General features: G+C 43.1%; 1 protein-coding gene across 1 annotated transcript in view; it reads left to right on the top strand.

Moving 5' to 3' along the window:
* Nup98 (nucleoporin 98 and 96 precursor) overlaps window positions 1-16,422 on the top strand; it is a 96,962-nt gene extending 80,540 nt beyond the window's left edge. Inside the window, exons 25-33 of the mRNA NM_031074.3 lie at window positions 3,454-3,720; window positions 4,624-4,781; window positions 6,346-6,489; window positions 7,597-7,739; window positions 10,407-10,628; window positions 11,324-11,565; window positions 12,020-12,174; window positions 15,043-15,154; window positions 15,241-16,422. Of these exons, the coding sequence (NP_112336.2) occupies window positions 3,454-3,720; window positions 4,624-4,781; window positions 6,346-6,489; window positions 7,597-7,739; window positions 10,407-10,628; window positions 11,324-11,565; window positions 12,020-12,174; window positions 15,043-15,154; window positions 15,241-15,458 (1,661 nt within the window). The 3' untranslated portion in view covers window positions 15,459-16,422. The remainder of the gene's footprint in view (window positions 1-3,453; window positions 3,721-4,623; window positions 4,782-6,345; window positions 6,490-7,596; window positions 7,740-10,406; window positions 10,629-11,323; window positions 11,566-12,019; window positions 12,175-15,042; window positions 15,155-15,240) is intronic.
* Window positions 16,423-16,750: the final 328 nt, after the last annotated feature.

The following is a 16,750-nucleotide window of genomic DNA, read 5'->3' as shown; positions in this document are numbered from 1 at the left end:
ATTGTTATTGAAGACCAGTTTTAGGCCGTGGTGGTCCGATAGCACGCATGGGATTATTTCTATCTTTCTGTACCTGTTGAGGCCCGTTTTTTGACCAATTATATGGTCAATTTTGGAGAAAGTACCATGAGGAGCTGAGAAGAAGGTATATCCTTTTGCTTTAGGATAGAATGTTCTATAAATATCTGTTAAGTCCATTTGGCTCATGACTTCTCGTTGTCTGTCTACGTCTCTGTTTAATTTCTGTTTCCATGATCTGTCCATTGATGAGAGTGGGGTGTTGAAATCTCCCATTATTATTGTGTGAGGTGCGATGTGTGTTTTGAGCTTTAGTAAGGTTTCTTTTACATATGTAGGTGCCCTTGTATTTGGGGCATAGATATTTAGGATTGAGAGTTCATCTTGGTGGATTTTTCCTTTGATGAATATGAAGCGTCCTTCCTTATCTTTTTTGATGACTTTTAGTTGAAAATTGATTTTATTTGATATTAGAATGACTACTCCAGCTTGCTTCTTCTGACCATTTGCTTGGAAAATTGTTTTCCAGCCTTTCACTCTGAGGTAATGTCTGTCTTTGTCTCTGAGGTGTGTTTCCTGTAGGCAGCAGAATGCAGGGTCCTCGTTGCGTATCCGGCTTGTTAATCTATGTGTTTTTATTGGGGAGTTGAGGCCATTGATGTTGAGAGATATTAAGGAATAGTGATTATTGCTTCCCGTTATATTCATATTTGGATGTGAGGTTATGTTTGTGTGCTTTCATTCTCTTTGTTTTGTTGCCAAGACGATTAGTTTGTTGCTTCTTCTAGGGTATAGCTTGCCTCCTTATGTTGGGGTTTACCATTTATTATCCTTTGTAGTGCTGGATTTGTAGAAAGATATTGTGTAAATTTGGTTTTGTCATGGAATATCTTGGTTTCTCCATCTATGTTAATTGAGAGTTTTGCAGGATACAGTAACCTGGGCTGGCATTTGTGTTCTCTTAGGGTCTGCATGACATCAGTCCAGGATCTTCTGGCCTTCATAGTTTCTGGCGAGAAGTCTGATGTGATTCTGATAGGTCTGCCTTTATATGTTACTTGACCTTTTTCCCTTACTGCTTTTAATATTCTTTCTTTATTTTGTGTGTTTGGTGTTTTGACTATTATGTGACGGGAGGTGTTTCTTTTCTGGTCCAATCTATTTGGAGTTCTGTAGGCTTCTTGTATGCCTATGGGTATCTCTTTTTTTAGGTTAGGGAAGTTTTCTTCTATGATTTTGTTGAAGATATTTACTGGTCCTTTGAGCTGGGAGTCTTCACTCTCTTCTCTACCTATTATCCTTAGGTTTGATCTTCTCATTGAGTCCTGGATTTCCTGTATGTTTTGGACCAGTAGCTTTTTCCGCTTTACATTATCTTTGACAGTTGAGTCAATGATTTCTATGGAATCTTCTGCTCCTGAGATTCTCTCTTCCATCTCTTGTATTCTGTTGGTGAAGCTTGTATCTACAGCTCCTTGTCTCTTCTTTTGGTTTTCTATATCCAGGGTTGTTTCCATGTGTTCTTTCTTGATTGCTTCTATTTCCATTTTTAATTCCTTCAACTGTTTGATTGTGTTTTCCTGGAATTCTTTTAGGGATTTTTGCGATTCTTTCAGGGATTTTTTCGATTCCTCTCTGTATGCTTCTACTTGTTCTCTAAGGGAGTTCTTCATGTCTTTCTTGAAGTCCTCCAGCATCATGATCAAATATGATTTTGAAACTAGATCTTGCTTTTCTGGTGTGTTTGCATATTCCATGTTTGTTTTGGTGGGAGAATTGGGCTCCGATGATGCCATGTAGTCTTGGTTTCTGTTGCTTGGGTTCCTGTGCTTGCCTCTCGCCATCAGATTATCTCTAGTGTTACTTTGTTCTGCTATTTCTGACAGTGGCTAGACTGTCCTATAAGCCTGTGTGTCAGGAGTGCTGTAGACCTGTTTTCCTCTCTTTCAGTCAGTTATGGGGACAGAGTGTTCTGCTTTCAGGCGTGTAGTTTTTCCTCTCTACAGGTCTTCAGCTGTTCCTGTGGGCCTGTGTCTTGAGTTCACCAGGCAGCTTTCTTGCAGCAGAAAAGTTGGTCTTACCTGTGGTCCCGAGGCTCAAGTTCACTCGTGGGGTGCTGCCCATGGGCTCTCTGCAGCGGCAGCAACCAGGAAGATATGCGCCGCCCCTTCCGGGAGCTTCAGTGCACCAGGGTTCCAGATGGCCTTTGGTGTTTCCCTCTGGCGTCCGAGATGTGTGTGCAGAGAGCAGTCTCTTCTGGTTCCCCAGGCTTGTCTGCCTCTCTGAAGGTTTAGCTCTCCCTCCCATGGGATTTGGGTGCAGAGAACTGTTTATCAGGTCTGTTTCCTTCAGGGTCCGGTGGTGTCTCTGGCAGGCGTCCTGCCGCTCCTGGGCCCTCCCCCACGGGAGCCCAGAGGCCTTATACAGTTTCCTCTTGGGCCAGGGATGTGGGCAGGGGTGGGCAGTGTTGGTGGTCTCTTCCGCTCTCCAGCCTCAGGAGTGCCCACCTGAGCAGGCGGTGAGGCCTCTTTCCCAAGGGGTCTGGGAGCAGAGAGCTGCTGCGGGCTGGGATCCGCGGGGGTCTAAATTCTCAAGTCTTAAAGTCTTTGATTCATTTTGAGTTTCTCAGATTCAAAGTGAAATGTAGGGCTGCCTTCCATCTCTAAAACTGGAATCTGCAGTTTTGCTAGCCCCTCTTGTTAGGCAGCTGTCTTTTCTCTGAGGTTTTGGCACCTTCATATGGCAGGCCCAACACATTTAATATGTGTGTTATGCTTGGTGGGTGGGTGGGTGGGTGGGTGGGTGTGTGTGTGTGTGTGTGTGTGTGTGTGTGCGCGCGCGCGCGCGCAAGCTCGAGAACTACTCAGATGTCACCTTGCAGGATAACAGCCCTAGCAGTGGCTGTATTTCTACTAGATGTCTCTGAGAATGCTAAAGCAGTCTGCTGCTGTTGTTGGGGAGTGAAGTGCAGATGATAAATGTTTCCAGAACCTATATGGAGACTCATGACTATCTTTAACTCCAGCTAATGCCCTCTTCAGGCCTCTGTGGACTTATTGCACATACATAGTGCATAGACAGACAAACAGACATAATACTCATATACATAAAATAATTTTAAATGCATTTTGTAGCAAAATTTGCTCAAGTTAGAGAATGTTTTCTTAGCCATCACAGTTAATGACCCTAATTAGGCTAAGGAAATGTGTTTAAAGTAGCATCAGTTTGTTATCTAAGTATTACAGGCATCACACACAGTACACAGAATGAGCAAGTACACCTTACACTTGTACTATGAGATGAACAAGTTGGAAGAAGTGAGCTCACCAACTTGTATGAGTGGTTTTTATGTTAATATATTTTGCACCACAGTTAATGATGGCCTCTCAAGTTTTATTGCCAAACTTTAAATCTTTGGTTTTTGTCCGTTCTTAGTTGTGAAGCACTGGAGCCTGACGTGGACATTATGTGAAGCCCTATGGGGCCACCTGAAGGAGCTTGACAGCCAGCTGGATGAGCCCAGTGAATACATTCAGACTCTGGAGCGGAGAAGAGCTTTTTCCCGCTGGCTGTCCCACACTGCTGCACCTCAGATAGAAGAGGAAGTCTCCTTAACCCGCAGAGACAGTCCCATAGAGGCTGTCTTCAGCTACCTCACGGGCAGTAGAATTAGTGAGGCCTGTTGTCTGGCACAGCAGTCAGGTAGGAATGAGATTCTCTCTACCACTACCTACTTCCCCCCTGCTATCCCTGCCCCTCATTTGTCATTTGCCTTACAAATATATCCAAGTAAGATTGCTGGTTCCTCTAGAGACCATGTTTTGTTTTCCTAAACAATTCTCTTGAACCTTAAATACTGTTTATTTGATTAAAATTGTGTTGATCTTATTATATACACTTGTAGAAAAAAAATCACAAGATGCAGGTAAGTAGAAAGCAATAGGACAAAATCACCCAAATTTTTTTTTTCTTTTTTCTTTTTTTCGGAGCTGGGGACCGAACCCAGGGCCTTCCGCTTGCTAGGCAAGCGCTCTACCACTGAGCTAAATCCCCAACCCCAATCACCCAAATTCTAAGAGTCACGTCAACATTTAAATGTGTGTTCCTTGTAATGCATAGAGTATGCACAAATGTATGCATATAGGGCAACATATACATGCAAATGGTTCAAAGTTGCTGTCCAGGCTGTCTTCATAGTATAGTGGTAAATATCCTTGCCTGTCAAAGATAGCTCCCTGGGGGGTTGGGGATTTAGCTCAGTGGTAGAGCGCTTGCCTAGCAAGCGCAAGGCCCTGGGTTCGGTCCCCAGCTCTGGAAAAAAAAAAAAGAAAGAAAGAAAGATAGCTCCCTGAAGAAAAAAAAAAAGCTGGGCCAGGACAGAAACAGTCTTGAGAAACAGACTGAGATCCACCTGCTTCTACCTCCCAAATGCTGGAATTAAAGGTGTATGCCACCATTGTCCAGTTCTTAGCAGTTTTTTAATATATAGCATGGGCACATTCCTTTGACCATTGCTGAGCTGGGGCTTTCCCGAGGCCTGGAAGAAGATGGTAATAGCCTGTGTTTCATTAGGTCCTCATCAGAAAACCTGTGTTTCTCTTACAGGTGATCATCGCCTTGCCCTTCTTCTGTCTCAGCTGGTGGGAAGCCAGTCAGTCCGGGAGCTGCTCACCATGCAGTTGGCTGATTGGCATCAGCTCCAGGCTGACTCCTTCATCCACGATGAGCGGTTGCGCATATTTGCCCTGTTAGCTGGAAAACCGGTAATGTCATACTGATTTTCTTGTCAAATTTACACTGTTAATATAGCTGACCGTTTGGCCTTATTTCTAGGTAGAAATATTTTCAACTTTACATGTCAGATAGCTGAAGATATGGTTCAGTGGGTTAAGAGCACTGACTATTCTTCCAGAGGTCCTGAGTTCAGTTCCCAGCAACCACATGGTGGCTCACAACCATCTGTAATGAGATCTGATGCCCTCTTCTGGTGTGTCTGAGGGCAGCGAGTGTACTCACATACATACATCTTTTTTTAAAAAGTCAGATAGCCGGGCATGGTGACATACGCCTTTAGTCCTAGCACTTGGAAGATAGATTCAGGTGGATCTCTGAGATCTAGACCAAACTCAAGACAAACCTAATTTAGATCTAGAGAGGTCCAGGATAGCCAGGACTACTTAGAAGACCACGCTTCGGGGCTGGGGATTTAGCTCAGTGATAGAGCGCTTACCTAGGAAGCGCAAGGCCCTGGGTTCGGTCCCCAGCTCCGAAAAAAAGAACCAAAAAAAAAAAAAAAAAAAAAGAAGACCACGCTTCAAAAAACAATTTTTAGAAAAAAAAATTTACATTTTTTTTTTCCGGAGCTGGGGACCGAACCCAGGGCCTTGCGCTTGCTAGGCAAGTGCTCTACCGCTGGGCTAAATCCCCAACCCCAAAATTTACATATTTTTTGTTGTTTTGCACACTTGCTCTCAAGCATGTGTACACACTATGGCACAGGTGTGAAGAACAAAGGATGACTTGGCAGAGTTGATTCTCTCCTGCTAAGTAGGTCTTGGGAGTCAAACAGGTCCTCAGGCTTTACCCAGTTAGCCATCTCACTGGCCTAAAAATACTTTATTAATTAATAAAAACTTTAAATAAAATTGGGGCTGGCAAAATGGCATAGCAAGTAAAGAAAATCACTTGCTGTCAAGCCTGAAACCTGACAGTCCCTGTAACCAACTCTAAAAACATCTGAACTTCACACACCATGACGTGCATTTGCTCACATACAAAACTATTCTATATCACAGTAATATTTGCATAGTGAACAATAAATGATTATGTCTTCTCAGACACTTTTAAATGTTGATATGTAAGTTCATATTTGCAAATGCAAATGTTTATATACAAGCAAAATCAGTTATAGAGGATGATTTTGCAATTTTCTTCAATTTACTGTATATAGATAGTTTTCCACTGTATTGCTCCTTTTAATAGCCATGGCTCTTTGTTTTTCCAATAATGGAGTAATTATTTTAATCCAGTTTTTACTGTTTACTTTTTGATTCTCGTGTCTGTGTGTCTTTCTCATATCAATTATGGCAAGAAAATGGGGTGGGAGATTTCACATCCAAGCCATAACATCAACAATGGACATGGTGGCGTACTCCTTTATCCCAGCAGAGTCAAGAGGATATCTTAGTTCAAGACCAACCTGTTACACATAATGAGGCCCTGTCTCAAAAACTAAACAAAAAACTAAAATAAGTGAACAGGTTGTAGACAGACAGTAGCAACCACAGCAACACAAAGATGACTTGGTAATGCTCTTGTCTTATGCAGGTGTGGCAGCTCTCAGAACAGAAACAAATCAATGTATGCTCCCAGCTAGATTGGAAACGAACACTTGCTATCCATCTTTGGTATTTGCTTCCACCAACTGCCTCCATTTCCAGGGCTCTCAGCATGTATGAAGAAGCATTTCAGGTATGTGTGTATTCAGAAGAGCCAGGTGAGAATCCTGGTAGGCGTTTTTTGTCTTTCCAGAGAAGTCCTGCAAGCTGGGTATGGTGAGCACAACTTTAATCCCAGCCTGGGGAGACATCATAGGGAAAAACATCAAATAATACAATACTTATTGCTGACTGCCCTCTTTCAAATAAAATAAAATTGAAACAGACCCAGCAAATTCAAAACTTTATCCTTTAACCTTGCTTGTCTCTAGACAGGGCTCCTCCTCAACTTCAACTTCTACCATTTACTTTCTTTTCAGGGGAGGTGGGGTGGTTTGTTTGGTTTTTTGTTTTTTTTTTCCTTTGTGGGGAGTGTTTGAGACAGGGTTTCTGTGTATGTGTAGACCTGGGCTGTCCTGGAATTCACTCTGTAAACCAGACTGGCTTTGAACTCGGAAATCTACCTGCCCTTCCTGCCTCTGCCTCCCAAGTTCTGGGATTAAAGGGCAGCACCACCAGTCTACCCACCACTGCTTTTATTCTATTTAAAGAAATAATGAATTTTCTTACTATTTTTTCTGCTTCTACATGAAGCGATTTTTCATTCCTAAGACTAGCTTATTCCTTTGGGAATTGCTTAAGTCTGACATCGGGTTTAATTTGACCCTTAAACATTTAAGCTGAAATTCTTCAATGTCATATCTCATATCCCTTGTCATTATTGAAGTTAAAAAGTTGTTTTGAGCTAGGCATGGTGCACCCCTTTACTTCCAGTGCTTGCAGGCAGGTAGATCTCTGTGAGTTCTAAGCTGGCCTGGTCTAATAGCAGGACACCCAGGACTACAAAGAACAGCTGTTTTCAACCTGTGGGTCCTGACACCTTGGAGGCCAAACAACCCTTTCATACACAGATGCTTACATTACAGTTCATAACAGTAGCAACATAGCAGTTATGAAATGGAAATGATTCATGGTTGGGTTCACCACAACATGAGGAACTGTACTAAAGGGTTTCAGCACTAGGAAGGTGAGAACCACTGACATCGGGAGAGACCTTGTCTATACAGGTGTCTTAATGATTGAGGCAAGATACTACTGATGGAAAAGAATTGGTAAAATGCTTGTTAAAATTCTTTTTCAGAATACTTGTGAGGGTGATAAATATGCCTGTCCCCCTCTTCCTTCTTACCTGGAGGGCAGTGGCTGTGTGGTAGAGGAAGAAAAAGACCCCCAGAGACCACTTCAAGACGTTTGCTTTCATCTTCTAAAGCTCTACAGTGACAGGTAAACTAGGATGGCAGTCGCTTCAGAACGTCATTGAGGTAGATAAGGATGCCGTGGGATAGGCATTAGCACAGCCAACGCTCAACACCGTGCACACATGTGTCTCTGCAGAAACTTCTAATGTGGTTGAGGGATTAATCCTCAATCCTCAATTTTTAGGGAAGGATTGTTACTATGACTTAATATTGTTTCAGGAATTTACATAATTGAAATCATGAGTATTCTTTCTTGCCTGTCTTCTTTTCACTCAGCATAATTTATCTGTTAATGGTAATTATTTCGGCACTGCAGACCTTTGCATAATTGGCATACTGCCTTGCTGGTGGGTGTTAGATACTGCTGGATTGGCTGTTAGGGATAAAGCTGCTGTGGATGTTTACAGAACTGGCCACATTAAGCCAGGTCTTTGTCACAGCTACTTGGGAGACTGAGGTGAGGGTGGTTCACAGAAACCCAGAAGTTCCAGTCCCCAGGCAGTGTGAGGGAATGCTTGCTATTTCACATTCTCACTGTCAGAATTTGGCATGGTATGTAGTGGTACTCTCTGTATGTTGTATATATTCTGTATTTTTCTTTATTTTGGTAGTTTGAGATTGGGTTTCTAAATAGACTGCCTAGAATTCACTTTCCCATGAGTTAGGATTGTATTAATATGCCTCCATGAAATTAGTTCTTAAGAAAGAGATTGGGCCGGGTGGTGGCTCATATTTTTAATCCCAGCACTCAAGAGGCAAGGCAGGTGGATCTGTGAGTTCAAGGCCAGGCTGGTCTACAGATTGAGTTCCAGGACAGCCAGGGCTCTGTTATACAGAGAAACCCTGTCTCAAATAAACCAAATAAAACCAAAATTGGGGGGTGGGGGGTGGAGAATGGCTTATCTAACAGTAGTAAGTTAACTCATGAAGTTGTGTCTAAAGTTGTGTTGATGCTTCTTTACTTAGACATAACTAGGATTTTGGTTTTCTTTCGTCTGTTCAAGGCTAACAGGTCACAACTTATTTCTGTTCTTCAAGATGCTTCCTTTAAACACAGACAGAGTGCTATAAAATAGAATTATTTAAAATTGTGCAATCTGGTTTTTGTTAACATGTTTATTCAAATCTTTTTGTGTGTGTGTGTGTGTGTATGTGCGTGTATGTGTGTGTGGTTTGTTTGTTTTGAGACAGGGTCTCTTTAGCCCTGGCTGTCCTGAACTCACTTGTAGGCCAGGCTGACCTTGCTCTGCCCTCTACTTGTGAATGCTGTGACTAAAGGTGATTACTCTATTTTATGTATGTGGCTGTTTTGGCTACATGTATAAATAGAACATTCAAGTGCCTGGTGCCATTGACGGTCAGGAGAGGGTGGCAGATTACAAAAACTAGAGCTGTGGATGGTTGTGGGCCACCAGCTGGGTGTTGGGAACTGAATTCGGGTTCATTGCAAAAGCAGTAAGTGTTCTTAAGCACTAAGCTATCTCCTGCCCCCTTAGCTTTTTTTTTCCTTAGTGCTTTCTGTGTTGTGATATATTTTTATATATTCTGGTTTTTATATATATATATATATATATATATATATATATATATATATATATATATGTATGTATATGTATATATGTATATATATATATATGAAATTATAACAAATTGTAGTTTTTTATTTTTTGTTTTCCTGAGACAGGGTTTCTCTTTGTAGCCTTGACTGTCCTAGAACTCACTCTGTAGACCGTCCTGGCCTTGAACTCACAAAGATCCTCCTGCCTCTGCCTCCTGAGTGCAGGGATTAAAGACCTGCACCATGACTTCTCCCCTCCCCATCCCCCGCCCCCAGCTATATTTGTTTTCTTTCTTTCTTTTTTTTTTTTTTTTCTTTCCGGAGCTGGGGACCGAACCCAGGGCCTTGCGCTTGCTAGGCAAGTGCTCTACCACTGAGCCAAATCCCCAACCCCTATTTTTTTTTTCTTAACAAGTAAGAAAGGTTTTTGTTTCAGTTCATTTGATGTTTGTGCATCTATGAGTTAGAGGACACCTTAAGAGAGTCTTTCCACTCTGTGGATCCTGGCATTGAATTAAAGTTGGCAGACTTAGAAATAATAAGAGTAATAATCCGGAACCATCTTGCCAGTCCAGAAGTTTTTCTTTTTGGTTTTTTGAGACATGGTTTCTCCATGTAACAGCCCTGTCTGTTTTGGAACTAGTTCTGTAGACCAAGCTGACCCTCAAACCCACTGAGATCTGCTTCCTTCTGACTCTCAAGTCCCGGGATTAAATCCATGCATTACCCCTACTCAGCAGTTTCACTCTAAGTTAGAAGTGTTGAGCCCAGTGGTGGTAGTGGTGTGCGCCTTTAAACTCCAGTATTTGGGAGTCAGAGGCAGGCAGAGCTCAGTGAGTTGGAGGACAGTCAGGGATATATGGAGAAACTGTTTTGAAAAACCAAAAGAAAATAAAGTAGCAGATACTATAATAATAAAGGATAGAAGAATGGAAACTGGAATAGCAAAGGGCATAGAGCAAACCAGGTCCAACAAGCCTGTGAGATGACACTCTTTTGGGGGTTGGGGGGATCTGGTATCTTTGTGTAAGGGCTACTGATAAGACTCTAATACTTTGCCTCCTGAGACACAGAACAGTTAACCCGTTCAGTACAGGTGACCTGCCAGCTGACGGAATACTGTCTTCTCCTCAGACATTATGGTCTCAATCAGCTCTTGGAACCCCGAAGCATAACTGCAGATCCTTTGGACTACCGCCTAAGCTGGCACCTTTGGGAAGTGCTCCGTGCTCTTAACTATACACATCTCTCAGAACAGTGTGAGGGCGTGCTACAGGCCAGTTATGCTGGCCAGCTGGAAAGTGAAGGACTCTGGGAGTGGGCCATCTTTGTCTTTCTGCACATTGACAACTCAGGGTGAGTGAAAAGTCATTGAACCCACTGGGACTATCCAGAACCCCAGGGCAGTACCTAAGGATTCCTTTTCAGGTCCAGTTCAGTAAGCTTCTGTGGGTCTTGATCCCTTTGGGAGTCAAAGGACCCTTTCACAAGGGTCACCTAAGACTATCAGAAAACAGATATTTATGATTCATAATAGTAGCAAAATTACAGTTAAGAAGCAACAAAAATAATTTTATGGTTGGGGGGGTTCATAACAACGTGATGAACTGTGTTAAAGGTTGCAGCCTTAGGAAGGTTGAGAACCACTGGCTTAGAAATCTACAGCTATTTCTATTTGTGAGAAATCTGCAAGGGCCTGGAGAGATGGCTCATCAGTTAAGAGCACTTGCTCCTTTTCCATGGGATTGAGTTCAATTCTCAGCACCTGTGTTGGGTCACTCTCAACTGCCTGTGTTGACTCCACCTCTGAAGATCCAATGCTCTGACCTCCAAAGGAACCTATATTCATGTGCATATACATACCAACACACACATTTACACATAATTAGAAACAATATTTGAGATTATCATAACTAACTTTAAGTTTGAAGTGGTCCTCTAAAGATGAGATTGCCCATTTGAGTGACTGCCCAGGGGACCATCTGAACTGTCCATCACAGCCTTCTCCAGACCAGGGAAGATGCTTATTTCAGTTTCTGTCTTCCCCACAGCATGCGTGAGAAGGCTGTTCGAGAACTGCTGACCCGGCACTGCCAACTCTCAGAGACCCCTGAGTCTTGGGCTAAGGAGACTTTCCTTACTCAGAAGCTTTGTGTGCCTGCTGAGTGGATTCATGAGGCCAAAGCAGTTCGTGCACACATGGAATCCAATAAGCACTTGGAGGCCCTCTATTTATTTAAAGCTGGTCACTGGAACCGCTGCCACAAACTAGTCGTTCGGCACCTAGCTTCTGGTGAGTGCAAAGGCCTACCTCTCCTGGAACTACCCCATATTTTCTAACCTATGAACCCTTGTGGTAATTCAAGCAGAAATAGTGTTCAGTTCAGGACATGGCATGCTTAGTTTGATGTTCTACCAAAACACAGCGAAGAGGCTTGTTCTGAGCAAGGGTCTGTGAAGTAGGGAAAGATAGCACTGTCGTAGTTACTGCCTGCCACAAGCATTCTTACTGTTCACTGAGCTCTGCTCACTGTGGAAATGTTAACCAAGAACACCGGAAATAGCTGTTGAGCGGCCTAAAGCCGGGAGTTCCTCACCTGTGCCTTCCTTCTCGACTTTCACATCTGCCTTGAAATTTTGAGAAACAACATTCTTTGTCCTTCCTGCCTGCCTTAGATTTATGTCTGGTCTTCTACACTGCTGTGAATCACACCCTTGTAACTGAAGTCAATGTTTTATTTCTTCAGATGCCATTATTAATGAGAACTATGACTACCTGAAAGGTTTCTTAGAAGATCTGGCACCTCCAGAGCGCAGCAGCCTAATTCAGGACTGGGAAACATCTGGGCTTGTTTACTTGGATTACATTCGAGTAATTGAAATGCTCCACCGTATTCAGCAGGTACCTAAAATTCCTTAAACCACTGTCTGGTTTTTCTTTTCATTGGCACTTAAAAGCAGACACTTCAAAAGGCCATACTTTAACCCCAGCACTTGAGAGGCAAAGGCAAGCATACATCTGTGAGTTCCAGGACAGCCAGACTATGTAGAGAGACCTTAAAAGCCATACTGTACAAAACTAAAGAAAAGAAAGAAACATGGTGGCACACATAAAATCCTAGGATTGGGGAAATAGAAGGATCAGGAGTTTGAGGCCAGTCTAGGCTGTGTGACACTTTTTATCAGAAAATTAAATTCATTGAAGATGGGCTTTTGGAGTTATTTGTTTTAACCTTACCCTATAACCTAAGCCAGCCAGGACTCACTGTACGTACTGAGGTTTATAGTATAGTATACCTTTTTAGTATGGTAGACTTTTGGGAGTAGCAGGGTTGTATGCACCATAGCACAGATGTGCGGGTTCTAAGACAAGTTGTGGAAGTGAGTTTCTCTTTGGGAGTCAGCCGGCTTGGCAACGAGCACCGTTAGCAGCTAAACCATCTCAATAGCTAGCTCTGCTGCTTTCCCCCTCAGAAGTGTGAGTTACTCTCTCTTCCCAAAACAGGGTACACTGCCAAACCATGCCGTGACCTTTTCTGTTGAGTATAGAAGTTCAGAGCTCAAAAGTCTCAGGTCAGACTATTAGGTTTCCCACACTGACTAAGTAATGAAAGTTGATTAAGCCTTCTCATTCTTTCCCAGGAGGAGTGGAGTGAAAGCTAGAGTAGCCTGTGCATAGATATAGCATGTATCTAACAGGGTCTTCATGAAGGTTAAACAAAATAGGCACAAGACTACCTTACCTTTACTAAAATCTTGATAACAGTTCCTGTTTTTATCCATTTCTGATTAATAGCCCTAAGCCAGGTACATAGTGGCATATTTTAGTAGTCACTGAAGAAACATTTCTAGTTGAAATCAGTTCATTTATGCAGTATAGTCATTAAGAACCCAAAATATGCTGAGGACTGTGGATTTGGGAGCTACTGGGGTAAACAGCACGTTTTTTCCTTACTGATTCAGTGGGGAAGACTGAGTAAGCCAGCCATACTACAGAGTAAAGGAAAAGATTGCCATGGGTTGTTGATTATATGCCACTCAGAGTGTAGCTCGGTATTCATAATCATAACCGAATGAAACGCACCCCTCACTTAAAATCCAGTCTGGAGCTGGAGAGATGGCTCAGTGGTTAAAATCACTTGCTGCCCTTGCAGAGGTTCAAGTCTTAGTACCCCCATGGTGGCTCATAGACATTAGCCAGTTCCAGGAGATCCAGTGCCCTCTTCTGCCCTCATACATGCTGATAAACATCATGCACAAAATATTATCTTTAACTTTCCCCTTCTGTTTCGCTGTTTTCCTCTTTACCGCATGTGTTGCACCTTACAGGGCTTAGCTGTTTCTTTTACAAACTTGACGTGTTTTTAGAAAGGTCTCAGCTGACAAATGGCCTACTTAAGGAAGTTTCCCCTACTTTGAAACAGACATCTGGTTTCTTTATTTCCGCAGCTTACAATTCTTTGAGGTTTTCTTGTCTGTAAAATTCAAGCAAAGATAGCAGAGGGTAAGAGTAGTTTGTGTTTAGGGATAAATTAGTGAATTCTGCAAGCCCTCTTCAAAGTGAGTTCTAGCCACTTGTAACCAAGCATGGTGACCTGAGTTCAGTCTCCAAAACTCACATAGTGAAAGGAGACATCCTTTGACCTGGTGACAGGAGAAAAGTAAATCTGGTTTGTTTTTAATGTCTCTGACAAGGTGTGGTGCTACATGCCTATAATATGCCATGATGAAACAAGAGGGTAATGGCAACTTTGGGACCAGCCTGGAATATACAAGTTCTAGGCCAGTTGGGGCTACATATCAAGACCGGATCTCAAAAAAACAAATGATTGGGCTGGAGAGATGGGTCAGTGGTTAAGCCACTGACTGCTCTTCCAGAGAGGTCTGAGTTCAAATCCCAGCAACCACATGGTGGCTCACAACCATCTGTAATGAGATATGATGCCCTCTTCTGGTGTGTCCGAAGACAGATACGGTGTACTTATATATAATAAATAAATCTTTAAAAAAAAAAACAAAAAACAACCCAACACCATGATTATAGAGAGTAACACAGTAGTGTGGCCAAGCTCCTAAGGTGTTTAAGGTGAGAAGTAATGGTGGTCCAAGCTTCAACAAGGAGTGTGGCACAGGAACGGAAGTTTGGTGTTGGGCTAGAACTGAGGACTTAGAAATCAATACATTGACTATAGTTGGAACCGTAGGGATGGATCAGGAGAGTGTATAAATGAGTAGGTCCTGCACTGTTTTAGAAATGGCTGTGACTTTAGAATAAGGAGTTGTAAATTAAATGCTGGTTTAAGTGTCACCTCTTACTACATGTGTGTTGCTGAGTGTCATACTATGTGTCTGAATCAGATGTATCCTATGTTTTTTGGTGTTGTGTAAAAATTATGTGACTTGTGAATCATATCTCAGGACCTGTCCAGCCCAAGGCTCTGTGTTCACTCCCTCATGTTCACTGTTAGTACCTTGCCTTAGCAACTAGGTGGTATGGTGGTAGCGTGGGCACTGCCACCAGCTCTTGGGTTTTCTCCCCTCCTATCATTGTCCTTAGGATTGTGTGTAATCTGTGAGTGGGATTGAGGTATACATGGGGCTTTTTGTTTTGGTGGTGGTAGTGTTTTGGTTTTGTTATTTGAGACAGGGTTTCTGTTTATAGCCCTGGCTGTCTTGAAACTCATTCCGTAGACCATGCATTGAAGTGCTGAGATGGAGGCATGTGAGGTAGAGGTTTGTTTTGTCCTTACTGGTTTCTGTTTTCCTGTAGGTGGATTGCTCAGGCTATGAACTAGAGCACTTACATACCAAAGTGACTTCACTGTGTAACCGGATAGAGCAGATTCCGTGCTACAATGCCAAGGATCGCCTGGCTCAGTCAGGTAAACATGTGGGCTCTGCTTGCTCATGGCCGTTACCCCGACACCAGTGCCTTGTTCTCAGTACTCACTCTGGTATTTCTCTCTAGATATGGCCAAGCGGGTAGCCAACTTACTGCGGGTAGTTCTGAGCCTTCAGCACACTCCTGACGCCACCTCCAACTCCACTCCGGACCCTCAGCGAGTCCCTTTGCGTCTTTTGGCTCCCCACATTGGCAGGCTCCCTATGCCTGAGGACTATGCCTTGGAGGAACTGCGAGGCCTTACCCAGTCCTACCTTCGAGAACTGACTGTTGGGAGCCAATGAGCCTGGCTCCTGCCCATCCGCACTCGCCACCACAGTCTCCCACATTGTTTTAATTGACACTCTGCCAATCTCTGGGAGTCCTCCGCTCCTCTTCGCTGCCCTTCGCAGCATCCTCTAGTTATTCAGGGGTTTTCATAATACTGAGCATATCCTACCATAGCTCATAAGGGCTTCTGGAACAGCAACAACAAAAAACACAGGTCTCCATTGATCAACCTCAAGACCATTCAGTTTTTTTCTTTTGAAAAATGGTCAATAAAACCTCTTTGGCAGAACCTCCCAAAACCCAGGGAATTCTTTTCCACACCCAGAGTTCTGACTCTCACCCCAGATATATGACTGACTGACCTTCCCTTACTACAGATTTGTCTCTCAAGTAGATTTCTCAGTTAACAGTGTGTTTGGGAATCAAGAGAGTTGGACCTTGTTCTTTGACATATTTAAGAAAGAAGGGCTGTCTACCATGGAGGCGGAGATCTTCAAGGCTTTTACTCATGCCTTGTATATCCTTTGGACACCATGCTATCATGTGCAGTGGCCCCAAGCTACAGAGAACAACTCTTGAGAAGCCCCAGAACTGCTCTGACCCTTGATCATCAGTCATTTTCCTCGATTTGCCAGAGGAGTTTAGATGAAGAATGTCAAGGGTGTTCCTCCCTGCCCTCCCATCTAGCCAAGAACATTTCTCAGAAGGTAAAGCTGTCACTGCGACAGGTCTGGCTGGGCCCAGGGGCAGATAGGGAAGGCCTTCACCACATTGCTGCTGGCTATGGGAAGTCCCAGGCACTAGCCTGAAAGAGCGGATATTTGGGGCTGTCACAGACAATATGGCCACCCCTGGGTCTTTATGCATGAAGATTATGTAAAGGTTTTTATTAAAAAATATATATATAAATGATCTAGATTATTTTCCTCTTTCTGAAGTACTTTCTTAAAAAAAAAATAAAATGAAATGTTTATAGTATTCCTGGTGGTTTTGTCTTTGTGTTTTGGGAACTCTGGAATCTTTAAGAAACAGATCCTGGGCTGGGGATTTAGCTCAGTGGTAGAGCGCTTACCTAGGAAGCGCAAGGCCCTGGGTTCGGTCCCCAGCTCCGAAAAAAAGAACCAAAAAAAAAGAAAGAAACAGATCCTAAGTTAAGAGAACAAGGGGGCTGAGGAGTGAGTTCAGCATATCAGAGCACTAACCACACAAGCCTGACACCCCAAGTTCACTTCTCAGAATCTTCATAAAAAGGCAAGCTGTTAGCACACCCCTGTAATCCCAGAGCGCTGTATGTGTCTGGCAGCAC

This window comes from Rattus norvegicus, chromosome 1 (genome assembly GCF_036323735.1).
Source record: "Rattus norvegicus strain BN/NHsdMcwi chromosome 1, GRCr8, whole genome shotgun sequence".
Classification (NCBI taxonomy): Eukaryota; Metazoa; Chordata; class Mammalia; order Rodentia; family Muridae; genus Rattus; species Rattus norvegicus.
Note: the sequence above shows the minus strand (reverse complement) of the source record. Positions and strands in the feature narration are given on the sequence as shown.